The sequence below is a fragment of the Bombus affinis genome, chromosome 8, assembly GCF_024516045.1.
Source record: "Bombus affinis isolate iyBomAffi1 chromosome 8, iyBomAffi1.2, whole genome shotgun sequence".
Taxonomy (NCBI): domain Eukaryota; kingdom Metazoa; phylum Arthropoda; class Insecta; order Hymenoptera; family Apidae; genus Bombus; species Bombus affinis.
Window position 1 is genome coordinate 16,277,150 of NC_066351.1, and position 22,812 is coordinate 16,299,961.

General features: G+C 46.6%; 2 protein-coding genes across 3 annotated transcripts; both read right to left on the minus strand.

Annotated features, from left to right (window-relative positions):
* Positions 1 to 1,110: 1,110 nt before the first annotated feature.
* Positions 1,111 to 5,681, minus strand: LOC126919751 (facilitated trehalose transporter Tret1-like). The gene is made up of 6 exons (XM_050729330.1): positions 5,234 to 5,681; positions 4,988 to 5,154; positions 3,568 to 4,097; positions 3,175 to 3,480; positions 2,724 to 2,926; positions 1,111 to 2,607 (listed from the first exon to the last, which is right to left on the minus strand). Exons 2-6 carry the CDS (start codon positions 5,067 to 5,069, stop codon positions 2,295 to 2,297), a joined length of 1,434 nt encoding a protein of 477 aa, XP_050585287.1. The 5' UTR covers positions 5,070 to 5,154; positions 5,234 to 5,681; the 3' UTR covers positions 1,111 to 2,294.
* A 4,522-nt stretch (positions 5,682 to 10,203) lies between these two features.
* On the minus strand, positions 10,204 to 21,824 carry LOC126919764 (protein Star-like). Of its 2 annotated transcripts, none has more exons than XM_050729351.1 (6): positions 20,779 to 21,824; positions 15,601 to 15,792; positions 13,691 to 13,904; positions 12,856 to 13,020; positions 12,553 to 12,744; positions 10,204 to 12,407 (listed from the first exon to the last, which is right to left on the minus strand). In XM_050729351.1, exons 1-6 carry the CDS (start codon positions 20,850 to 20,852, stop codon positions 12,222 to 12,224), a joined length of 1,023 nt encoding a protein of 340 aa, XP_050585308.1. In that variant the 5' UTR covers positions 20,853 to 21,824; the 3' UTR covers positions 10,204 to 12,221. The 2 variants fall into 2 exon arrangements, with proteins under 2 accessions (XP_050585308.1, XP_050585309.1); XM_050729352.1 differs by lacking the exon at positions 20,779 to 21,824 and adding an exon at positions 16,643 to 16,766.
* Between the last annotated feature and the right edge of the window lie 988 nt (positions 21,825 to 22,812).

A 22,812-nucleotide genomic window follows, 5' to 3' on the forward strand; every position in this document is an offset into this window, starting at 1 on the left:
ATTCTCGTCGAAAGGTGCTACGTCAGACACACGTAGTACATAACGGCGTTGCTTCGTATTTATCGGAATAAAATACCAAAATCAGAACGCGGCAACGAAACGAGTCAAAGTCCGGTAGGGATTTTTTAATCGATCGATCGAAGGTACTTTGTCGCGGCGATGCTTCAACGATAAATACGTACGTGGAACGTAGCATGGAACAGAAGCGGAGAACATTTAGGAACATCGTTAAGGTTGCGCATCGGGACGCCTCGTAGCTGAAACAGCCTGACAACGCGTAAAGCGCGGAGCGGAAAATTTCTCGATGATACGCTTTCTCTAGGAAACCGAAACTAGTTTTAGTTTTTAGGCGCGATCGGTAGTCGGTGTACGCGGTGACGTAGACCACCTGTCACCGCCGATTCCGATAACGATAACCGGCGATCGGCCACATTCTTCGTTTACGTTTTCGTTGGAAAATTTCGATCGTTCGCCGATTACGTGGCCGTGCGAATCGTAACTTTTGCGAGACTCGACGCTTATCCGTAGACCGTGGATCGTGCAACGTTCGATACGTTTCGCGTTTTTATCGCGTGAAACGAATAATCGTGCGAATAGGTGCTAAAAATCGTAAAATTGGCAGCGCGAGCTACATCTCACGATCGAGGAACACGAAGCGTGAACAGCGTTTCTCGACTTTTCGTCGTGACTCTGATCGCTTGGAATATTTACACAGACACGGAGGCAATTGCACGGACTAACGGGACGATTGTCGAGTACCTGACGTCATTATCCAACTTTCTCGAGTACCACGAACAACCTTGGTGCGAAAGAAAAGTGGCGGCTGTTCGATTCGTCGAAATAAAGTTACGTCATACTCGTTTTCAAATTTCTTTTACCGTCGTTATCCGTACATCTAGCCGTGATTGCGTTTTAATGACACCGAAAATTACTCGATTTAACGATCGCTGTATGAAAATATTCGCGAGCATATTTTCGCGTTTGTTTATTTTGATTACGTCGGTTGGCGGCGATTAACTCGCGATTATCCTTTTCCCGTTTTCCGCGACGGAAGGAAGACCGACGAATACGAGGAAAAGCAACGATTACAAAGGATTACAATAGCGTGAATACGAGTTTAATATTTTCGCTTTATTGTACGCAGCGTGATTATCTTCTTACATTTTTAATATTATAAATCTTCTTCTACGCGAGAAGGTAAAAAAGTCGAAAAAGTCACCGAATCGTGACGTCGAGTTTGATTTTTATAACGAACACCTCTGTTCTACGGCCATGAGAGTGACGCGGTGTTACGATCGTGTCAGAAAATCGTGTCGTAAAGGAGGAAAAAGGAGGAATGGGAGAGAGAGAAACAAACGCTGTAAAGAATTACGCGTCGATCGTTCGATTACCAGACTAGACGATAGCCTCGCAGCAGTTATCGTGGTTATCGGCACGAGACACTCGTCCCGCGGTCGCCGTATCCATATCCTCGAGAAATCGAGGAAAATGTAAAATAAAAGACGATAGCTCGAGATACGTGGAACGACTGGCGATGCAACGGCGAATCTTTCCATTGTGAACGTCATCCAGATAATCGTCCACTCGCGATAATGATGTCGGGCGTGGGCACGTTGCACGACCGCGGGATCGACATTACGAAATTGAACGACCGAAAAACGAGAAACTCGGTGTTGCTCTTTGTCGCCGGGGTCACAGCGAATCGTCGCGATTGATTTGCCCGAACGAAAATAAATTTCTTACGAGAAAAACGATCGAATACGAATCGACGATACGCTTTCATACGGGCGATAAATACAGGGACGTGATAAAAATTGCAAGAGGCAAAGCGTCGATGGTTGGGAGAGGCGACGGCGGAGCTGTTTCGAACGTCGGCAATTCGATCGAATAAAAATTACGGTTGTACAACGGAGAAACAGCGTCGCGTTGGCCGACGGCATATTCGATCGGTCGCGTTTTCTACCGCAACGTCCACGTTCGTTTCGCGCGAAAGCATCTCGAGCATTTGGTCGCGTTTCTTACAATAGCAGCGCGCGATCGGTCGATAAAACGAAATAATTGAATCGATCGGATCCGTCCTGTTCGTGATTTTGTCGAAAAAATAATAACAAATCGATTTTAGGCCACGGTCGTGCGCGATCGATAAACGAGATCGACGATGATACGACGACGCGATCCGATCGGCGTTTGAAAGCGATGGAAACACGATTCGAACGCTTCGAACGGATGAATGTACGAAAAGGTTGGAAATATTTTTTTAACGTTGAGATCGATAACGATTATCGATATCGCTTTCAGGCGATAGCTTTCATCTGTTGAACCGATTTGTCCACGGTAGGGCCACCTTGAAGTTCGTCGTGGATCTGTTGGTAGGTTTTCCCCTTGGTTTCCGGGACCAAGACGTGCGTAAACGCCGTGGCGCAAGCCATCACCACGGCGAAGATCCAGAACGTCATGTCGGTACCCAACTCCTTGTTCATCATCGGGAACGTCTTTGTTACGATGAACACCAACAACCAGTTTAACATGACGGCGACACTGGAGGCGACTGCTTTTGTTTCAGCGGCGAACAGCTCGCCCATCAACATCCATGGTACCGGGCCCAATCTAAAAATAACAGATCCACTTCATCGGACCGATATTCGTTGCGAGATTTCTCCCACTCCTTCTCCAACGACGATGTTTAAAAGTCTTTCGTCGATACTAATTAGAAATCGACTTACCCGATGGAGAAGGCGACCATGAAGACGATCAAGGAGGCTAACGGCAACCAGCCTAGCGAGCTGACGTCGTTTCCGCCGTCTTTCTGTTGGAAGTAATATCCAAGCGCGATCAGGCTGACCGACATAATGCTGGTGGAAATCATGAGCAGCGGCTTCCTTCCTGCTCTATCCACGATCAACGCCGCCACACCTGACATTACCAACTGCGCATAGAACAACGTTTACACCGTCGACGTCTCTCGCGAACGGATCGCTTCGTTGATTCGCGGCTGGAACGCGATTACGGCAATCTCTCGCGGGAAACTGGAATCGGATCTCGTCGGACAACCGGATTGACGCGACGAAAACCTTTCTTCTCCGTTCGTTGCAAGTCCCGAGAACCGTATTTACAGTTTCCGAAGAGTCGTACGATACGAAGATCGATCGAAGAAATACGCGAAAGCGAACAAACCTGAACTAACGCGACGAGAATGGACGCCAGTTCCGGCGCCATCGAGCTTCCGGATGCCTCGAAGATCATCACCGTGTAGAAGATGACGGCGTTTACACCGGAAGCCTGCTGAAAGAACATCATACCGAAGGAAGCGATCATAGCCTTCTTGTTAACCGGGTCTTTCGCCATGTCGGACAGGCTGGGCTTTTTGCCCGCGCTGGCCTCTGCTTCCTTTTGCATCTCGTTCAGTTCCTGTTTGGGATCGTAGTCCTCTCCCCTGAGTACCGACATCGCCGACATGGCTTCTTGCTTTCTGTTTTGATTCTAAAAGTATCGACGGACCGTCGGTCAAAATCGACGTCTCAACGTCGGCCGTAAAAGCTGCAAAGATAGAAATTCCTCGTTACTAACCACCAACCAGACGGGAGATTCGGGCATCCAATAGAAGGTAGTCAAGAAGAAAACGACGATGAGAGCGCACACGAGGGCTAACATGGTGTAGTTGAGAACGCTTCCGAGGATAAACGCGACAAAAATTCCAACGGTGAGAAACAGCTGAAATAGCGCGCCCAGCGTTCCTCTGGTCGAGACTTCGGAGATTTCGGAGATGTACGTCGGTCCGAGGACGCATCCCGCACCAACGGCGATACCGACCAAAAATCTGGCGATGTAAAGAAGCTTTACTTCGGTCGCGACAAGGATGATACCCCAGGAGAGCAAGAACGGAACGGATAGCAGAAGAAGAGACTTTTTTCGTCCCATTTTGTCCGCCATCGATCCCGAACCTAGAGCACCAGCGATGGCTCCCAGTGCGAGTAGAGAGCTGATCCAAGAACCTTGTTCCTTGGTGATGACGAGCCACGAATCGGCTGCGTACAGCTGTGGAAGCACCGGCGAGGTCCATGCCAGAGCCGTGCCCACGCCGACTACCAGTATGCATGCTAGAAAATAAGTTTTCAAAAAATTATTCAAAACCGTCTGACCGATTTTTACTTGAAACCTTTATTTCGCCCACCTAACGCTCGTCGATCGATCTCACAGTTTACATAACTACGCGGTTATCTGCCGATAATTGCACGTTCTACCGACACTCGTGTATTACACTTAAATTCAATTATAAAATTGCGTCACATCGAGGGATGATGAGGCACGACCAGATAACGTCGAGTAGTTGCCAGAAAATTCGTATCGCGAATATGTCGCGAATACGAAGGAGGCGACTCGTACGTGTAAAATAAAATACGGTAATAATCGATCGACCTTACGACGGGCATCGGACATCGAAGAAACGCATCCGTTCCGACCGGACGATTTTCGGGATATCTTCGAGTCGCGAATCGCTGACTCCGCGGAACGGTAACTCCGTTGTCTCGTCCATCGGTTCCAACGTGAACGTGTGTTTTTCCACTCTACGTTTTATCAGTATCGCGTCATTTTTTCCACGGGCGTACACAATCGATTTTAAAGTAAGTTAGTTCGAAGCAAACAGAAATCGAAGGTAAATGGAACGATAAAAACGCGCACAGCTTTGGAATCTCGAAACTTTTTAACGGAAAGTTTCGAAACGGTCAAAAGGAATAGTTAACGCGTACGTTACTATTTTATATTTTATATTTTATGATAAATAGATAAAAACTAGCTTCGTTAATTAGATCGACGCTCCGACGAGACTGTCAGTCTGCCTTATCAACTACCCTGCTCTCGTTCCATCGAAACGTCTAGCATCTCGATAAACTCCGAGTTACGACGAGCATAACGAAGCTGCGAGAAATTGCAAAAGAAGAAGAAAACGGAAAAGGTTAACGTGGATTGGCCGTTTCCGTGGAAATACCGGAAATAGAAGCGAGGTACTGCCACAGCTTCCTGCTCTCCTGGCGGACGGCCGCGTCGTTAATCATTCCCGTGCCTTCCATTTCCTTGGAATTAGCGTTCCCCTGGTCGATCGGTGAATCTGCACTCGAAGAACGCCACGTACCACCACCAGACCGAGACGATTTACTGAAAAATCAGCGATTCGACGATTGAGCGGCCGTTCGACCGTATCGAATCGTAATCGGTGACGAGCTTCTTCCTTTACCTCCTTCTCTTTCTCTCGATTCTTTATTTTTCCCTCTCTGCCGCGAGAAAATTCGAATCCTTCGACGCGGAAAACGAGCACCGTTTATCGATGTTGGAGTCGACGCGACGAACACTTTAGGTAAACCGCATATTTCGGATAGAGCGGAGACGATCGAGTGAAACCGAATGATCCCGGTGACAGCAAGGGGCCAGCATATATCGCACCCGCCACTATCTGTCCATCCGTTATTATCACTAGTCTCGCTTATTATCGCTTATAATCAAAGGAAAAAAAAGAGTCGTAGAAATCACGACGACGTATCGATGTTTACAAGAAATCGGAGCGTTAGGACGGGTTACGTTCGTTGATTTGGAAGAACTGAAATTTCTGTCGGAAAAAGGACAAAGGACTTGTAATCTCGACGAATTGAAATCGCTTTCTTATACGCTGATTTTTTTTTTTTTTTTTTTTTGCGCTTCTCGCTTAATTTCGCTAGTACCTTCCATACGTTGAATTTTCAGAGAAACGTCGTGCGAGGCGCCGTCCCATTATACGTAAAATATTGCGAGCAGCTGTTTCGAAACGTCGATCGTTGACGAGCAACGTCTATTTAGGTATAAGGGTTACGAACGGTATGGTACCGTTTATGGAAACTTTTGCTTGGATTCATTGGAAACACGACGTTGGATCGATGGATTATACTATTGTGCCGTTGGTTAACTAGCATACGATGTAATTCGCAATTTCATTTGCATTCCATGAACAAACGTGTACGCAGACGGTTTATCGCTACGTACAGAGCGAATTCGACTCTGAGTTTGACTAGGGGATTCCAATTAAATCCCGATTTAACTAAAAGCGTACGATTCGAAAAACATACAACATTAGCCGAATGATAATTACCGATGCAGCGGCACGTTGCTCATCCGTATCTGTTCGTATCGATCGTGATCAAAGCGACGATCGTTTCGATCGCATCGCACAACATGTTTGTCATTTTCGTCCTTCTCGTACTCTTGATTCGAAAGAAATGCGCGCACTCGCGTTATCGTACTTTTCATATCGTTTGTAAAATATAAAATAAAACATAAACTAAAAAAACCCTCTACGGTTATCTTTCTCTTTTTACAACAAACAGGCGATTCTTCCTTCTTTGATCGATAAAATCACGTTTCTTTTCATCGATCGTTAAAATATCAAACATAATTATCCTGTCGTTTAAATCGCCGCCTTTCTATAAGCTCGCGCTTAATTTCCATTAATCCGAGTAAATCGGTCGGTAAACAATTTTTAAACGCGCCTCTTCGATCGATTCCTTTAAAATCCTCTTGGATCAACGTTATCTCTCGATCGTGTTTCGAATCGTCGTCGATCTAATCGCGATTCGACCATCGACGGAAATTTTAGTTTCTTCCATCGTGTTTCTCGCAACTTTTCCCCTGCCTCTTATTTTCCCGAACGTTCCCAATCTTTTCGCGATTAACGTTAAGACCGTGCCAAACCGAAACTCAAATCTTCGCCGGTGGAATCTCGATTTTCAAATTATTTCGAAATATATCGTCATGGCCGATATTCGAAACAACTTTTTCCTATACATATAGCCGTCTTTAACTTTATAGCTCGGCTTTGATTTTCAACTTACGAACCAATTTACGTTCAACGATTCTTCTTATACATTTTTCTGCCGTAAACATTTTTTCAATAACGACACCTATATCTGCTAGCCCCTACATCGACGATGATCTCAAAATTAAGTTTAAATAACGATCTTAAAATTTTCTAATCAGGAAACAAAGAACGGCTGTAAGAATTTTAGTCCATTGACGCGTTTAAACGAACGAGTAGAAAAACGTTAAACGACCCATCCGCGATGTTCTTATGCCGAGAGGAACTCTGAAAATAGAAAGTCTAAAGAGTTAGTTGTCGCGAAAATCTGAACATTCAGCCTGGACATAATTGCGGCGAGATTCGAAACGAAAAGGTAGGCGATGACGATCACCCGAGGCGGAACCTCGGCCTGGCCACAACTTGACCGTTACGCGTAGGGATTATAATTCTGACGAACGGTGTGCGCGCAGCCCTCGTTATTCGGCAATTATAAATTGGTTCGCCGGCACGTGTACCAACGACGAACGATACGTTATCTCCGTAGATCGAGGTTGGTCGAACAACCGCAGGAATTTAATTATTCGAACGAAGCTCGTCAACGTGGACGTGCTCCGCTTCCGGATACCGATGGAAATTAACGGGAAGACGTAATTCTCGGGACCGTTTTACGATAAAGTTCGTTTCGAAGAATGAAACCGATTATATCCGAGAGAAGCAGAAACGGTCAAAGTAAATTATTCCGTGGATGTTTCATCGATGATAAAACGGCGCGTAAACGTTAAGCGTAAACCCGGTATCGATATTCGAGAACACCGTTCTAATCGAAATATAATTGGAGCGTTATAATCGTCCCAAACGCGAACAAAGGCAATTAAATGGATCGATTTATCAGGCGGTTCGATTTGATTTCGTCGGTTAGAACGTGCTTACTTCACCGTCGTATTACCGTTATCGGCTTCTCACAGTGCTCGTAAATCGTAAATCAAGAACCTACGTCGCACATTGGCTTGGAATCATCGCCATTACTCCATATTTATTCCCTTTTCTCGAGCGGATCTGCAAAAAAAAAAAAAAAAAAAATGAAACAAATAAATGGAAGCGAAGCAAATAAGAAGGTGCGAAAAATAAGACGCTTCGATGTAATTAGAGAACTCTGGCCGTCTAGCGACGAACGAGGAAATCGGTAGCGAACGGTGAAGTCGCGAGTGATATACGATATAAATCAAACGGTTGACAATGAAACTTTATCTTAATTCGTTTGGAATTCGTTAAAAGAATAGGGAAGGAGCACCGTCGATAAATCTCGGTTTGATCCCAAATGATAACAAACACTTGCGCGCGCCGTTTGCAATCTTTATCTCGGCGATGATACGGCCGAAGAAAAGAAAAGAAACTACCGAAGGCAAACTTTCCAAGATAAACCGACAACTTATCAGCGACATCAGATTTTCCCTCCGTGATTAAACGTCCAACCATGATCTTGCTTTAAACTATGATATACGGTGGTCGCTACGATCTAGTCACGATCTAAATTAAAGCACCCTACAGCGACGTCGATCGATCAACCGACAGAGCCGCATCGGTCTTCTCTAGCGTAGAATCGAGCCGAGGATAAGATCGAAGACTCGCGAATTTATTTTTATCCTTTGTAACGTCGACTGCGGAGCTTTTCTCGTCTGTGATTCGTTTGATCGTTTATTACCAAAGCTATATACGTATCCTACTAATATACGCGTAAATAAAGTGCTTTTAAACGTACGCTGTTATACGGAAATTCGGAAATCGAAGATCGCGTCTACCGAGCCTTTAAACGATTTTCAAGCGGAACGAACCGCGGTAACCGCTACCGTTAAGTTCACCTTCGCCGGATCTCACCTTGCCGCATTAAAAGACCGTAAAAACTGCTTTCCGATTTCGGTTCGATCGGATCGTTCGGTCGTTCTCGTTACGACATTTTCGTCGGAAAATTTCCATCGAAGCGCGATAAAGCTTGGCAATAAAGTAATTAGATGGCAACACCCTCGAGAAAAGTACTCGGGTATCGATTAAATTTGCGATCAATCGCGAACGTCCAACCACGAAATACGTTCGCAATACGAATCAAATTTTCCTCGTTATCGCTGACGCGTCTTGCTTGCCGCGAGTCGTTATTTGTTTACGTCGATTTATTATTTTCAATTTTATGGAGAAGCGGCGGAATGATCGATCCCGGCAGAACGTAACAGCTTTCCATCTCGCAGTTCATGTTCGCTAACTCGGAATTTATTGCGAACGAACGACTGGCCAGTTTTTATTGCCTTGTTGCACGCTTCCAGGGAAAACCGTGTTATTTCGTGGGCTGACCCACTTGCCGGTGATCGATTCGGATCGCGTGCCGCAACGAGGTAACGAAAAATCAAAATGAGAAGTAGCGCGTGGTCTGGCGAAAAGTTAATTAATTAAAACGTAGGAAAGGCAACGAGGACGATGTCGGCGAGATAGAACCTCTTCCGTTCCACGTTTTCTACGTGGCTAATGAAAAAGAATTATACGACTGAATGACACGACCCGAGCTGACCCGGATCATGCCGCATCCGACGGTAATTTTCTCCGCTTCTGTCGCGAGAGGCAACGTATAAAATTGTGCGACGATCCACCACGTAGATAAATGTATAATAATACGGTGAGTGATAAGGAAATTTTAACGAAACAACCGGCAAAACGCCTTTTCCCTCTGACAGGTATTTCGTCAGGGTGACGGATCGCTGCAGCATTCCACGTTTTCCAGGAAATTTCTCGCAACGAGAACTTCTCTTCCCGAAATTTCTTCCCGAAATCTTGTTTGCGCGTCAACTTGGACGAAGAGAAATCCTGTTTTTTTTTTTGCTTTTCTCCCAACGATTATAAATCGTTCATAAAGCACACGGAGGACTATCGTTAAAGAAGTTTGCGACGAATCGAAATCGTTTCTTCGGTGAAAAAGAAATTCATCTTCCACTACCTTTCAAGCGTACGTACGAGAATTGCGAACCGTAGAAATATTCTTCTTCGTAGAACGCTCGAGGCGACCATGAAAACGCGGTGCGGTAGAAGGCGTATTAAAAATACGATCTGCGCGATTTGTCGCTAAATTGCCATGTTTTCTCCGATGTATTTGTCGCGTGCGATAGAAGCTCGATACTCGAACGTGCAAAGAGTACGATACGAGCGGTATCTCTGTTAACGTTACTTTGGCGGTTCGCTACTTTGCTATTAGAACGGTCCTTGTAAACTTTTCCCACGGAAGACAAAGAAGCGAGAATTTGCGTGGTTCTAGCCATAGAATGGAGCAATTAGCGCCGTCTATCGAATGAAATTTTCCACGAGTAACGGAGGAGGGGTAAGAAGCTTAACGAAGACCGTCGTTTTCCAAAATTACTAATTTTATTTTAAAAAACAAAAATACACTTTTCTTCATTAGAATATAAAAAAACACGAATTTCCAAAATATCTACGTGTATTCTTCTCCGAAAGAATCGGTTCTTTCGGAAGGAAATAACACGCGTTACAAACATCCTGTTCTCGGGGTGCTTTCGAGGTGAGAAAAAAGAAAACAGCTGAGGAGGACGCATCGTTCGGCTGGACGATCAAGGAGGCGATGGTTGGCAGACCTCTGATAACGTAAGTACAAACGAGCGAAATCCGTACGAGTGCGTACATGTGTTGGATAATTGCAAGCGCAGCTCGTAATTTTCGACCAGACTGATAGCGACGGGTCGTAGGTCGTAAGGCGTATTATCGCGTACCGTCTAAAGTCGTTAAATATCGGACCGACTGTCGTATCTGGTCGAATACAAGCCAAACATTGAGAACGAACGTTCCGTCGAAATAGGAACGATTCGTTTCCCTCGATCGAAACCGTCGGACGAGACGCTGGTCAAAAATAAATTGCCATTTGCTCAACATCGGTGGCCATGGCCGGACTACCGATAAACCCTGCCAAGTTTATCGCGAGAACAGCGTAATTAAGTATCGGGCACCCTGCAATCGGGTATCTTTTCGCTTAAAGCGCCACGCTGGACGCGTTCGTACCGCCGGATTTCCTCTGCTCTTACGGTGGTCTTCGCAAGAAGCGTAAGAAATCGTTTCAACTCGAAGAACGTTCCTATCTAGGTGGGTAATTTTTTCGTTTCTCGGAACGACGGCAAACTTCTCGAGACACGCGAAGGTCTTTCGTACAAAATGACAAAAGGTGGCCAACGACCGTATCCGTATCCTAAGAGAAAATAGAACAAAAGCGATCGCTTGCTCGTGGGTCGGAGAATAAGCCGTAGGCCAAGAACGGTAAGGACCATCGTGAAAAATCAATAAAGAAAGCGAGCAGATGGCAATTTTGAGCTCGAATATGATTGGTGTCGAGTAACTTGGAAACTCCCGCCCCCGCTGCCGCCCTACAATAAAGAACCTACTTTATCCTGGTCGTAAAAGCAACGACTGCTGGGATCCTACGAGAGACTCGATAAAGGGGCACGATACAGCCCTTGGTAAGGAGCAGAGGACAACCAGTTTATCGTATCCTGGTATAGCTTAGTTAAGTATCGACTTACGTGCTAATAAGGCCCGTGGTGTAGGTAATCGAATCCATTATCACTGTGACAGCGCTCGTTAAATCGCGAGTAACGATCGTTTTTGGTGGGTACTAGGTCGCGATACTGTCGATCTTTGACAAAATAAAGTCTACGTTATTCGTAAAACGCGCCAATATCGTAAAACGTCCTGATCCGACACTGGCTCGACGTTAGATTAAAACGAATCTACGCTAAAATACGAAAATACGAAACTAAATACACTCGTTTCTCTCGATTCTTTTCCTTCGTTCGCCGTACGAGCTTGTTCGCGCCAAAAACGACGATCGATCGTCGAATCGTACGTCGGAAGGAGGTTGTTCGACGCCGGAGACTCTGGTCGATCAGCGTCCTTGCGGATAACTATACCTCGGGGACGTAACTCTCGACTCAGTCTTTGTCGCGGAAAAAAAAAAAAAAAGATAAACGAAGAAGAAGAAACGGCTGGTCTATTCGTCGATACTAGACGCGTATCGATGTATTCGAACGGACGAAAACGAAAAATCTTGGCCATTCTACGATCCGATACGCACACGCGCGGTAAGAAACATATTTTTATAGAAAATAAAAGGTACGTTCGACGACGGAGTTCGCGTCCCCTTCTTCGCTTCGACGACGAAGTCGGAATCGTTTCGACGACCCAGATTTCGTTCGATCGTTGAAGGAAAGTCACGAACGCCGTTCCGCGAACAATATTTCATTCGCTCGAAAGAAAGATATTTCTCATCGCTGTTGGGGCTCGTGTTTGTTTAAAAACGCACGAAGGAACGTAGAACGATGCTGTGTCGGTGGAAAGCAAGCCTAGTCAAGCAAGTTCAAATCTTAAGCAACGCGTTGTACAAGAAGATCAAGTTCCCAGTGTCGGTCGTGTACATCAGCTTGTATCGTCTGCTAGTCATCTTATCGATCAGGTTTTTCGTCTCGGTTTCGCTATGGTGAGGACTCCAACGAATAGACACTACGGATATCCTGGTCGTCTCCCAGGGGATCGTATCCAGAACCTGCACAAACGCGATCAGCGTGAAAAGAAAATATTTTCTTTGGACGGTAACGATCCACGCTGGACGATGGAAAGGTCAAGGAACAGGACGAAATATCATAAAACGTATTGAATACGGAATTTGAGAAATCGCTAACGATAGTTACCTGACTGTCTTGCGCATCCGGACTATCTAGACTCAGGTAATCCAAGGTAGTGGCACTGTACGCCAATAAAACGCTGTACAAAGGGAAGCATTTCAATCTCGTAGTGGGGAAACCCTCGTCCGACGACACGAGGCTATTCGGCCCTTCGCCCAACTTGGTAACTTGAACCTCGGATTCTTGATGATAGGTAATCTGAAATTCGAACGAGCTCGCATAGAGATAAAAGCGTCGTTATAGGTAGAGATAATTAGCGCGATTTATCCGAATCGATGGAGCATTCGAACGTTTCGAATATACGCTCACTTCTTTGGTATCCTTGTCGGTACTGAGGCAAGCGTGAAGAACTCTGGTCTTTGGATTTCTGGTGCCTCTGTGCGCCTCGAAGAAGCTTCTGGGATCAGTCAGGATCAGAACGCCTCTCCAACTTAAGTTACGTTCCAACCAGCCCGTACTGGAAATGGCACCTATCTGTAAAAGGAAATAATTCGTATAATTCTTAAATAAATCTCGCGATAAGATATTATCTACGTATCCGAATTCTAGACAGGCGATCTTTTCTCCACCTACTCCTTTCTCCGACTACCGTCGCGCGTGCTTACGACTTTCAGAGTGAAAATTCTAATAAAAATACTTCAGACGTAAGACGTTGGTAAAAATGAAAGAAATTAATAAAGCCGCGTTCGAATACTTTTCAGGCTCTTTTATCGTCACAACGATCATAAAGCATCGAACGCGCGCACAGCCAACTGCTTCTTGCCCTCTCCTTGTTAGCGGTAGTTCTATTCGGCGGAAATTCAATTAGTCGTCGAGTGCTCTGACTGAAATTTCGACTCGATAAATATAGTCCCGTTTAAATATACACGCTACTTAAATATTGTGCTAGTTAGCCGAGTGTCGAATCGAAATATCGCGTTAAAATAATTAAAAAGTAGACGAGACCGCCTGAATTCCTCGCTGCCTTGTATAATAAGATAATAAGACGTCTACGAGACGAAGCTCGACGAGGGAAACAAATTTTCCTACTTTTACTGATATTTGCTGCTTATTAAAACTAGGGAGGAAATCAACCTTGGAGATAAATTAGCCGACGGCACTCGTAACCGTCGTCGCCCAAACGAACGAGAAGATCTCTCCTTACCCTGCTGATGTACTCCACGTACACGCCCTCGCGTTTTCCCTCGGTCAGACCCGCCACGTACCTCTCCTCCGTGGTTTGAGTGGCGTTCGACGGATCCTGCTGCGTGGTTGGCTTCAATTGAACCTCTCTGATGTACGCCACCAATTCAGGATTGTCCATCGAGACGCTGTTCAACACGTAGTCCCTGGTCATGTTGGCGTCGAACGCCTGCCTCCTGCAACGAAACGTCCGCTTTAACCTAAGTACACATCGACGGCCGAGCTCTTATTAAGCCCGGCATGTACACACACGTGGTTGATGAACCGTTTCTCGTTTAGGCCGCGTGTATGTACTATTGACGGACGTTCGAACGCCTCTGCGAATCCGTCGATACCCGTCTGTTTATCGGGGGAAGCGACGGTACGGCTGTCGAAGCTTGAAAATCAAAGTCTTCGAACAATTGGTCGAACGTATCGTTCGATTCTTGCGCGGAAGTCGAGGGCACAAGCTTCGGTTCGTACGTGTCAGATTTAGCGTAAAATCCGATTTGCTGGAACTCGAAGATCCGACGATGAATCGCGATTTGCACGGGCTACGTTGTTCGCGTCATCCGCATCTATCTTTATTTTACCGTTGTTACGTTCCGTCGTTGCATCGAGTCAACGATAAAACGATAAAACGACCCGAGTATACCTAGATGATCGCCAAGAATGCGAGCTCTTTGATATGCAAATATTTTCGAGTACGACGCAGGTACGTAATTCGTGGACGCTCGAGATTAAAATTCAAACGAGCACGGCGAATTAATTACGTTGATTAATTAATAACGTTTGATATTAATAGCGATCCTGTTCGAAGTAAACGTCGAACGTTCTTTCTTTGAAAGACTCGTGTCGAGCAGCCTTTGGTCACGAGGGTCCGAGGGAAAGGATAATCGTCTCGAGTGACCTAGTAATTAACTTCGTTTAACAATCGTATTTCTTTAACGCAACCGAGAACGTGCTCTTTGTAGATGTCGAGAGATAAGGGACTAGCTGTTTCGTGCGTCTCGAACGATATCGACTACTCGCCAGCTATCAAAGCTATTTCCATGCTTTTTTCTATCTACTCTGGCATTTACACGCTAATATTACTTTTTATATCGAAAACGATGCAACGTCGTCAAAGCGAAACGACGTAATTAATCGAATCTCACTCGAAGGCAAACAACTTATACGTCGCGCTTGTAAAGTATATTTTTTTCTTTCTTTTTTCTTTTTTTCTTTTTTGCCTGCGAGACGAATCGCGTCATAAAAGTATAAATTACGAGCCAAATTACACGAATAGCTCGTCGATCGGCGTTAATAACAGTTGAAACGATCTTTATCAATTATCCGGATTACCCGTGTTTTGTCGCTCGAATCTCGATGAAAGCTTGCGATCAAATATTTAACTTTGTACGATAAACGAGCTCGAAAAATGGCCAGACGACCGGTCGGTTTCGCGATCGACCAACACGCATGCGTAATTGTGGTAGACATCAATCGAAATCAGCGATACGGTTCGCAATTTGTCGTTCGTTTTTCCCTGATTGCCATAAATTGACACGTGGATTACCGTACATTTCGACGAACGGGATACAGAACGTTGAAAGAGAAAGAGAGAGAGGGAGAGAGAGAGAGGGAGAGTAAGAAAAAGGGATACTAAACATTCTCGTTGGACTAACGGGGATGGTGACGATAGCTTCAGAAGCATCGGAGTTTTCTATTTTACGGTGTTGTAAAATTTGTACGCAAGTATATGTACGCTTTTAAATTTTGACGATCAACTTTCGTATTTCTTAAACGTATTAAACGGAGGGATAAACGAAACTAAAGGATTGGCAGAAAACGAGCAACGATCGGACATACTCTTTTCCTCCTGTTTTTAGCTTCGTGTACGAAGAAACTTACCTCAAGGCCGCGGCCTCGCTCCAGACGAGGAGCAAGGACATGGCAGTGGAAAAAGCGGCAAGAAACGCCAAGCAGGAGGCCACTCTTCTCCACCAGCTTTTCTTGTAGTTTGCTATCGTGCTCCCTGACAGAGTCGATCCCGTGGGTGGCTGTAGAACACCGGTGACTGGGGGCATCCCTGTAGGAGCCATTCTGCAACCATAAGACCGTTTACCCTCGATGCTCGATTATGTCGTACGGTGACGCAAAGAAAAAAAGCTCGAGAAAGGATAAAAATGCGCTTACGAACGATCGTTTGCTAGAATATATTCTCGAATCGTACTTTCGATCGACGAAGGTACGTTTAATCGGAAAAATCGAGTCGGTTGAGAGGAAGGGTTCGCGCGAACGTTCCCTACGTGCTGATAATTCAACGTCGTAAACCGTGCTATGATTCGCTGCTTATTTCGTACCTAGGGAGAAGGATGATTCGTCGAATCGTACGCGTGACGGTTCGTAAAAATTTTACGTCCCTTTAAATTCTACGAGAGTTTACCGTCGTAAACGACTGTGCCGTAGATCCCGCGGCGTCGACCTTTCGATTTGTCGTTTCGTATCTACGAAAGAACGACTGGAGGAAGCTTCGATTTCACTCGAACTTCGCCAAGCCTCTATTTAAGAGTACCGTTCGAAGTTCGTTTGCCGTTTTCTTTCGAGACATACCTTCGCTCTCTTTATCGTTCCAACGATACGTCCAAGGATGCAGCGAAGGAAGAGATACGACGAAAAGAAGGAAATAGCAAATAGAAAATAGAAGATGCGGAGGCGAAGAAAGACCGGAGGAAAGGATAACCTTTCGACGAAGTCTCTCGACACGCTCTATCGATCTAGTCTACAGAGCCACTTGGGAACCACTTGCAACGAGTCGATTCCGTCGCACGCGTGCTGCCTTACGTTAGTTTGGACCGCGATACGATCGTCGCGTGCACGAGGCTTCGTTGCAATTTGACTTAATGCCGCGTTTAAATTCACCGGAGAACCAGCTGCTTGCATAGGTACGTACCTCGCGGCGCTGTAATAACCAGATAACGGGCACGAGATCCTGTTGCAATTCGAATTCGAAAGGGAACTCGATCCGAACGCGAGGAAAGGACGAGGACTAACCGGGGAGAAGGTAAGATTCTCGAAGAGTTAACTCATTCGCCGCGTTATATCCGTGGTAAGCAAAGTATTCCGTCTTTCTATAATTCCACCTATCACTGTGTAACGTCAAGCTCGACGATTTTAAAATGAGAATCGTTTTTAAGAGTGGACGATTCTACCCGAGTGTACTCTTACGGAAATCGTTGCGTCCGTCGGACGAGTAAATTCGAAGTAAATTTACCCTGCAAGCGTAGTACGATATATCTACGTCTCGAGTACAATCGTCGTACAGCTTCGTTTCTTTCATTCTCCGTCGCGGCGACGTTTGTCGACGAGCGTCGTTGCTTGACGTTTCACGCGATGCACCGTGCCTCGAATGATTATTAAACGCAAGACGTACCCAGTCGACGCGCGCCATAGTCGTAAATATAATCCGAAGAATCGTCCCGCTGCATAAAACTACGATCGATGGGCAATCGCATTTACCGACTACGCACGAGCGTACATGATCGACGCGGACGTGGGACGAAAGAACAAACCGGACGATCTACACGGAGGATATTCGTCTACACGGAAGTGAAATCGACTTTTTCGATCGAGATTCGAGACGATCCGGTTTGTGATGTCATCCGTGTTACGCTCACCGTGCGAATAGCTAAACTTTCACACGATGCCGTAACGCAACCGCATCTTAGCTGATGCAACCATCTTTCCCTTGCAACGTGGCCCCGTTTCTCCATCGATCCAGGTGATATCGCGATATAATATCGTTATGACTTTGACATAAGGCGCTATAGAGTCGTTGTAACTGCGAGAAAATGTGCGATTCGTTCGCATTTCCGTCGGCGAAGCTCACGACGGACGAGCCTTTGGCCATTGAACACGAAGAAAAGTAAAAATTCTAAGATCATCGTCCAAGAAACTAACGATTTTAGTCCTCGCTCGCGATCTCGTTACGAATTTTTTTGCCGATGAAAATCTCACGCGTCGTTGTGCAAAGATTTGTACGGAGAGATTTATCGAGGGAATTTGATCTACCCGTCGGAACGATCAACGAAGACCCAGAAATCCGAAGGGACGACAGCAACGATACGCTTGGTTATCGGTTGCCATTTCTTCCTAGCGACGTTCCGTTCCTTCGTGACAGATTACGTGTCTCTTTACTCCATTCAGACTTCGCTTCGGAAATTTTCTTCTCGTCTCTTCGAGCGAAAGCAGCGAGGAAAGGACGACCGTCGGTCGAAGCAAGCCTCCTTACGCGGAAGGATGTTAACGCGGAAACGGTGTTACCTCGCGTTGCAAAATGAAAGAGACTAATGGGGGGAAAGTAAGTTGCGAGTAGCGACGAACGTTTCCTATTGTTTGAACGAACTGGAAAGTCGTCCTAGGCAATGTTATTCGACCAGAACGCGGAACAAACTGAATTTTTAAATCTGTTATTTTAGAAGGAAGTTCGTCTTGGAAGACTACGGAACTCTACCGAATATTACAAAAGTTCCGTTCCTTCCACCGCAGAAGACTTCCAACTACCAGACCGTCCATATTCCGACGATCGTGAAACAGAGGCGCAGACATCCGAGTAATCGTGCGCTTTCCAAGCGAGTTTCTGCAACTCCGGTAGCCACCGATCGGACCGAACTTTCGCGTATCTACCCACGCGCAAACCTTTGCATACGATATTCCGCCAGAAGAATACTAACCCTTCCGTATCTGCGAAAGCCACGTATTTCGATATTTGCGAGTAAACCTTGTTTCATACGAAAGACGATAGAAAGATATTTATTTTGATATTTACTCCGAATCTTTGGACAAGATGTCTCGCGCGACGTTTCATCGCGTATACGATTTGGTTCGATAGGATAAGACGAATCGATTCGAAGTAACTCGCGTCGCGTAAAACCACGCGCATTGTCGCGGCCTAATTTCCACAACGCGACGGTAGTTAACACGTCAGAGAGCGCTTTACGCGTTGAACGCTCCCTAAATTAAACGACCCAATTTTATTGCCCGAAGCTCGAGCGCCTTCCTTCGATTTTCGCACATTCCGTGCATCTTCGTTCTAGCGCTTAGGGCGGTGACGAAAGGTGCGAATGGACGGAATATAAAAGGTAGACAGATCGCGTGGAAAGTGCGTTTTCGACGGCAGCTTTATGCTTCGATCGTCGGATCGATCGGCCGGGCCGCGATCGTTACTCGCGACGGAGAGGTACAAGCAAATACGAGTACGTATCCAGGCCTGTTTGAACAGCGTTAGCAGAAACCCGAGTTGTTTCTGCCGTGATAGTCGTGTGGCAAAAAAAGAAGACGAAAATACCGTTTCAAAGAAGAATATCGTAAACGAGAACTGGAACGCAGTTAATCGCAGATAGAGTCTTTCGACGGAAGTGTCGTCGAAACGCGTGCAAAAGTCGACGCCCATTCGCGGAACTGACGCGATTGCGACGAAAATTGGAGCGGCGACATTTCGATTATCAACGCGTCGTGGAAAACTCAATTTTCCAAAGTATCGCGGTGATGTTGCGCGGCAAATTTGCCGAGCTCGATTCACCCGTACGAACGCGTGACCGTATTCGATCGCCGTTACGCGCACAATATCCGATCAGAGATGACGTTTTGCTACCGCGCTTTACAAACGCGATAATAACGATCGCGACGGTAATTTTATCAAGCCTGTTCGCACGTAAGTCAATCGTAAATGGGAATTTTGCGACTCGCGTAGATTCGCATTACGTAATCACAAATTACGTAGATTCGAATCATTACGCCTTGTGATCTTCGCAAAGATCGCGAGACGTATCAGACGACAAAGCGATAGCCGAAAATTTCGTGACGCGCGCTACGATAACGGAAAATGATAAATATCAAAGCTGAAACGATACGGAAAATTCACTTTAGCAGACCCTTTCGTATCGTACGTTATCGCTGGAGAGAGAAAAATGAAATTTATTCGAGCACGAAGAAGGCTCTATCCTACAACGAAGCAACTCCATCGGGAAGAAAACGTCGAACAACGACGATTATTTTTCCCATTTCCCCCTTTCTATTTGGCCGGCTCGTTTCCGATCGACTTTTTGCGCGTATTCCCCAATTCCTATGGATCGATGGCCGTCGAACCGAGTCACGAAATATTTACGAATTTCTTCACGAGGGGAGATATCGGGAAAACGAGGTTTCTTGCGATTTTGCCTGGGAACGGTATCGACGTAAGCTCCATTCATCGCGACCGGCGTAAACTCCATTTCACGGTTGTCCGCGTTCAAAATGCTAATGTCGCGTCGAAGATAGTAATAAATAGAAATTTGGAAATCGGACAGGCGCGTGTCTGAGGCAAAGCGCGTCGATTGAAAAACCCGTCGAAGGCGAAGACTACGGGGAACGTTTCTCATCCGGAGATTCCTGCTCGGTTGAAACGATTAGTTAAGCGCGACGCAGAGAGAAATAAAATCATGGTAGAAGGAACAAATTGGAAGGAAATTGTTCGCGTAAAGGGGAAAATCGTTTGAGAAGCACGGGAGTAAGAATCGGAATTTGCGAACTGAAAGATCTCGTTGTAAATATTCGAGCGAAAACTTTCAGCTTGAAAAGAAGAAAGGATAAGATAAGAGAAAAGCGGCTTATTATCGTTGATAATTGTAATAAAGAGATATTTGTGCGAGTAAACGATACATCGATATGGTACATCGATAGGTTGGTAAAGGAAGGACGTAACAGAGCTTGTTTACTCGAAAGGAAGTACAGCGCGTAGCGAACGAAACAAAAGCACGAAAAAACAACGTCGACGTCAGTGAAAACGCGGCTTTCTACGATATCGCTCGTCTCCGTTCCAGTCTCTGAATCGTGCGTATAACGCGCATAAACCGAAAACAACTGTCTCAAAGTTAGTGTGGAAACGCGAACTGGTCGACGAAGCATCGGAGCGATTTAATATCGAGCGTAAACGAACGTAGATCGTAGACGAAAGGCGAGAGACAAAGAGCCGAGACGCGCGCATCGTCGACAAGTTTCTCCAACTCTGCGAAATTTCCTGCAGTTAGCCGATGTATGTAAACTACGTACTTGGCTTTCACGGGTTCCATGCCGGTCCAGAATAATTCGCCTGGCGGAAAGGAAGATTCAACGGCGTACAACATTCACGTGGCTCGTGTCTCGCATGCCGTCCGTGACGTGACCGTCGCCCGGAAGACATCGACCAGGCTGTATCACCAGGCCGACCTCCTGCACATCCTCCTCCGTCGATGCCCGAGCGTCTCGCCAACACCGCACTCGGCCCCACGGATTACGTTTTTCTTCGCACAAGATTCGCACGTTGAAACGATCGTCGATAAAAGCGAGTAGCAGCGTCTGCTCGTTTCGCCACTCGTCCAGACTCTCTCTCTCTCTCTCTCTCTCTCTCTCTGTTTACAAACCGCCGGATTTTCTGACGCGCGGGGAAAAACGCGTCGACCGTGACTCTTCTTTTTCCCTTTCTCTCGCAAATCGATTCACCAAATTCTGAAATACCTTTCGCCGATCGTACTTGGAACGCGTCGTTTCACTCGTTCACCACATCGATCGTCGCGAAGGGAACTAACGTCTCGATCGGAATGGAAACCTCGTCGTTAGAAACCGGCCCTTACGAACGTTCCCCCTCGATCCTTGTACAGTCACGTAACTTTCTTCTACGTATATATGATATACGTATAGGCGAGCGTATCGACGAGCGTGCAGCGTCCGATCGACTCGCGGATTCGAGCAGCGTCGAGGTCGAAGGAGTCGCGGGAACAAAGAGAAACGGCGTTTTTAAGGCGGTGAAGAGAGCACGGGTCCGTAAGCGGAATCACCGAAGGAGACGCGGAGGAGCGCGCGTGTGTACGAAAGTTGATTAGCACTCGGTGTGCCGTAGAAGGGACGGGAAGCAACGAGCGTGTGTTGTCGTCGAATGTCGCACTGCAGAGCGGCACACGATCCACAGCCGTCCCTGTCGCTTCTTCCCTCCTTATTTTCCTTTCTTTCTTTCGTTCTCTTTCTCTCCTCGACTCTCTTTCCCCCCTGTTGCCTTTTACTCGGTCTCGCTCTCTTCCCCCTCCCCCTCGCGCTCTCTCTCTCTCTCTCTCTCTCTCACTCTCCCGTCGTCAATCCTCTCCCACTCGCGCGCGTTTCGCCGGCTGTGCGTCCCGATTCCCGGTGCAGACACACGACGACCACGACGACGATCACGACCACGACCACGACCACGACCACGACCACGACCACGACCACGACCGCGATGACGATCGGTCCGTTTCGTTGGCTAGTGGCTAGAGAAACTCGCCAAAAGCCGCGCGTCGCTTCTCTTCTGTCTTTTCTCGCGTTCTCCTCTTGAACAAACACGCGGCCGTCGCTGCGTGCGATCGACGAGGCACGACGATTCCTTTCGTTCGCACGGAGAAGGAAATGCAAGCGTATATGCCCGTCCCGTGGCGAGAGCCGACTGCCCTCCAGCACCTGGAACGGCTGACGGTAACCGGGTACAATGCCTCCTATATCGAGTGTCCTTCTTTAAACACCAGCCCGCCATCCGTGTCCTCCTCGTCTATCCCCTTCAATCTCGCCGTCCCTCTCGCTCGCTTTTACGAGGACATTCCGTGCTCTCCGCTCTCCTATTAACGACCAGGTAGAAGCCAGTGGTGCTCAATAATCCCATACGACGTTTCTCCTACGGTGTTCTTCGGTTCTATGTAAGTACGGTAGGTAAATACGTATCCGTTAGACCCGAGACTAAGCGTGTCTTTCCCTGTTCGCTGCCTTCTATCCGCACGGGGTAGCGACTACGGGGTACCCCCGTGTCGAAGGGTCACGCGGCTAGCCTCTACGCCGTTGGTCATCGCGTTCTACGCCTCGTTCCACGTACATGTCCGGTAGCGTTCTAAAGGCGTTATCGATCCTGCAACTCGTACTCGTAGCCGCCTTTGTGTTACACGCTCGACGGCCGCAATCCCGACCGTCGCGCCGACGAGAACGGTCGCTTGGTTTCTTGATCGATCGGATAGGAACGTGTCTCGTGGCTTTGCCAACGATCGTTAACGCTTTCGAGTAACGATAGAGAGACCTGGACAGGTATCGATTCGATGA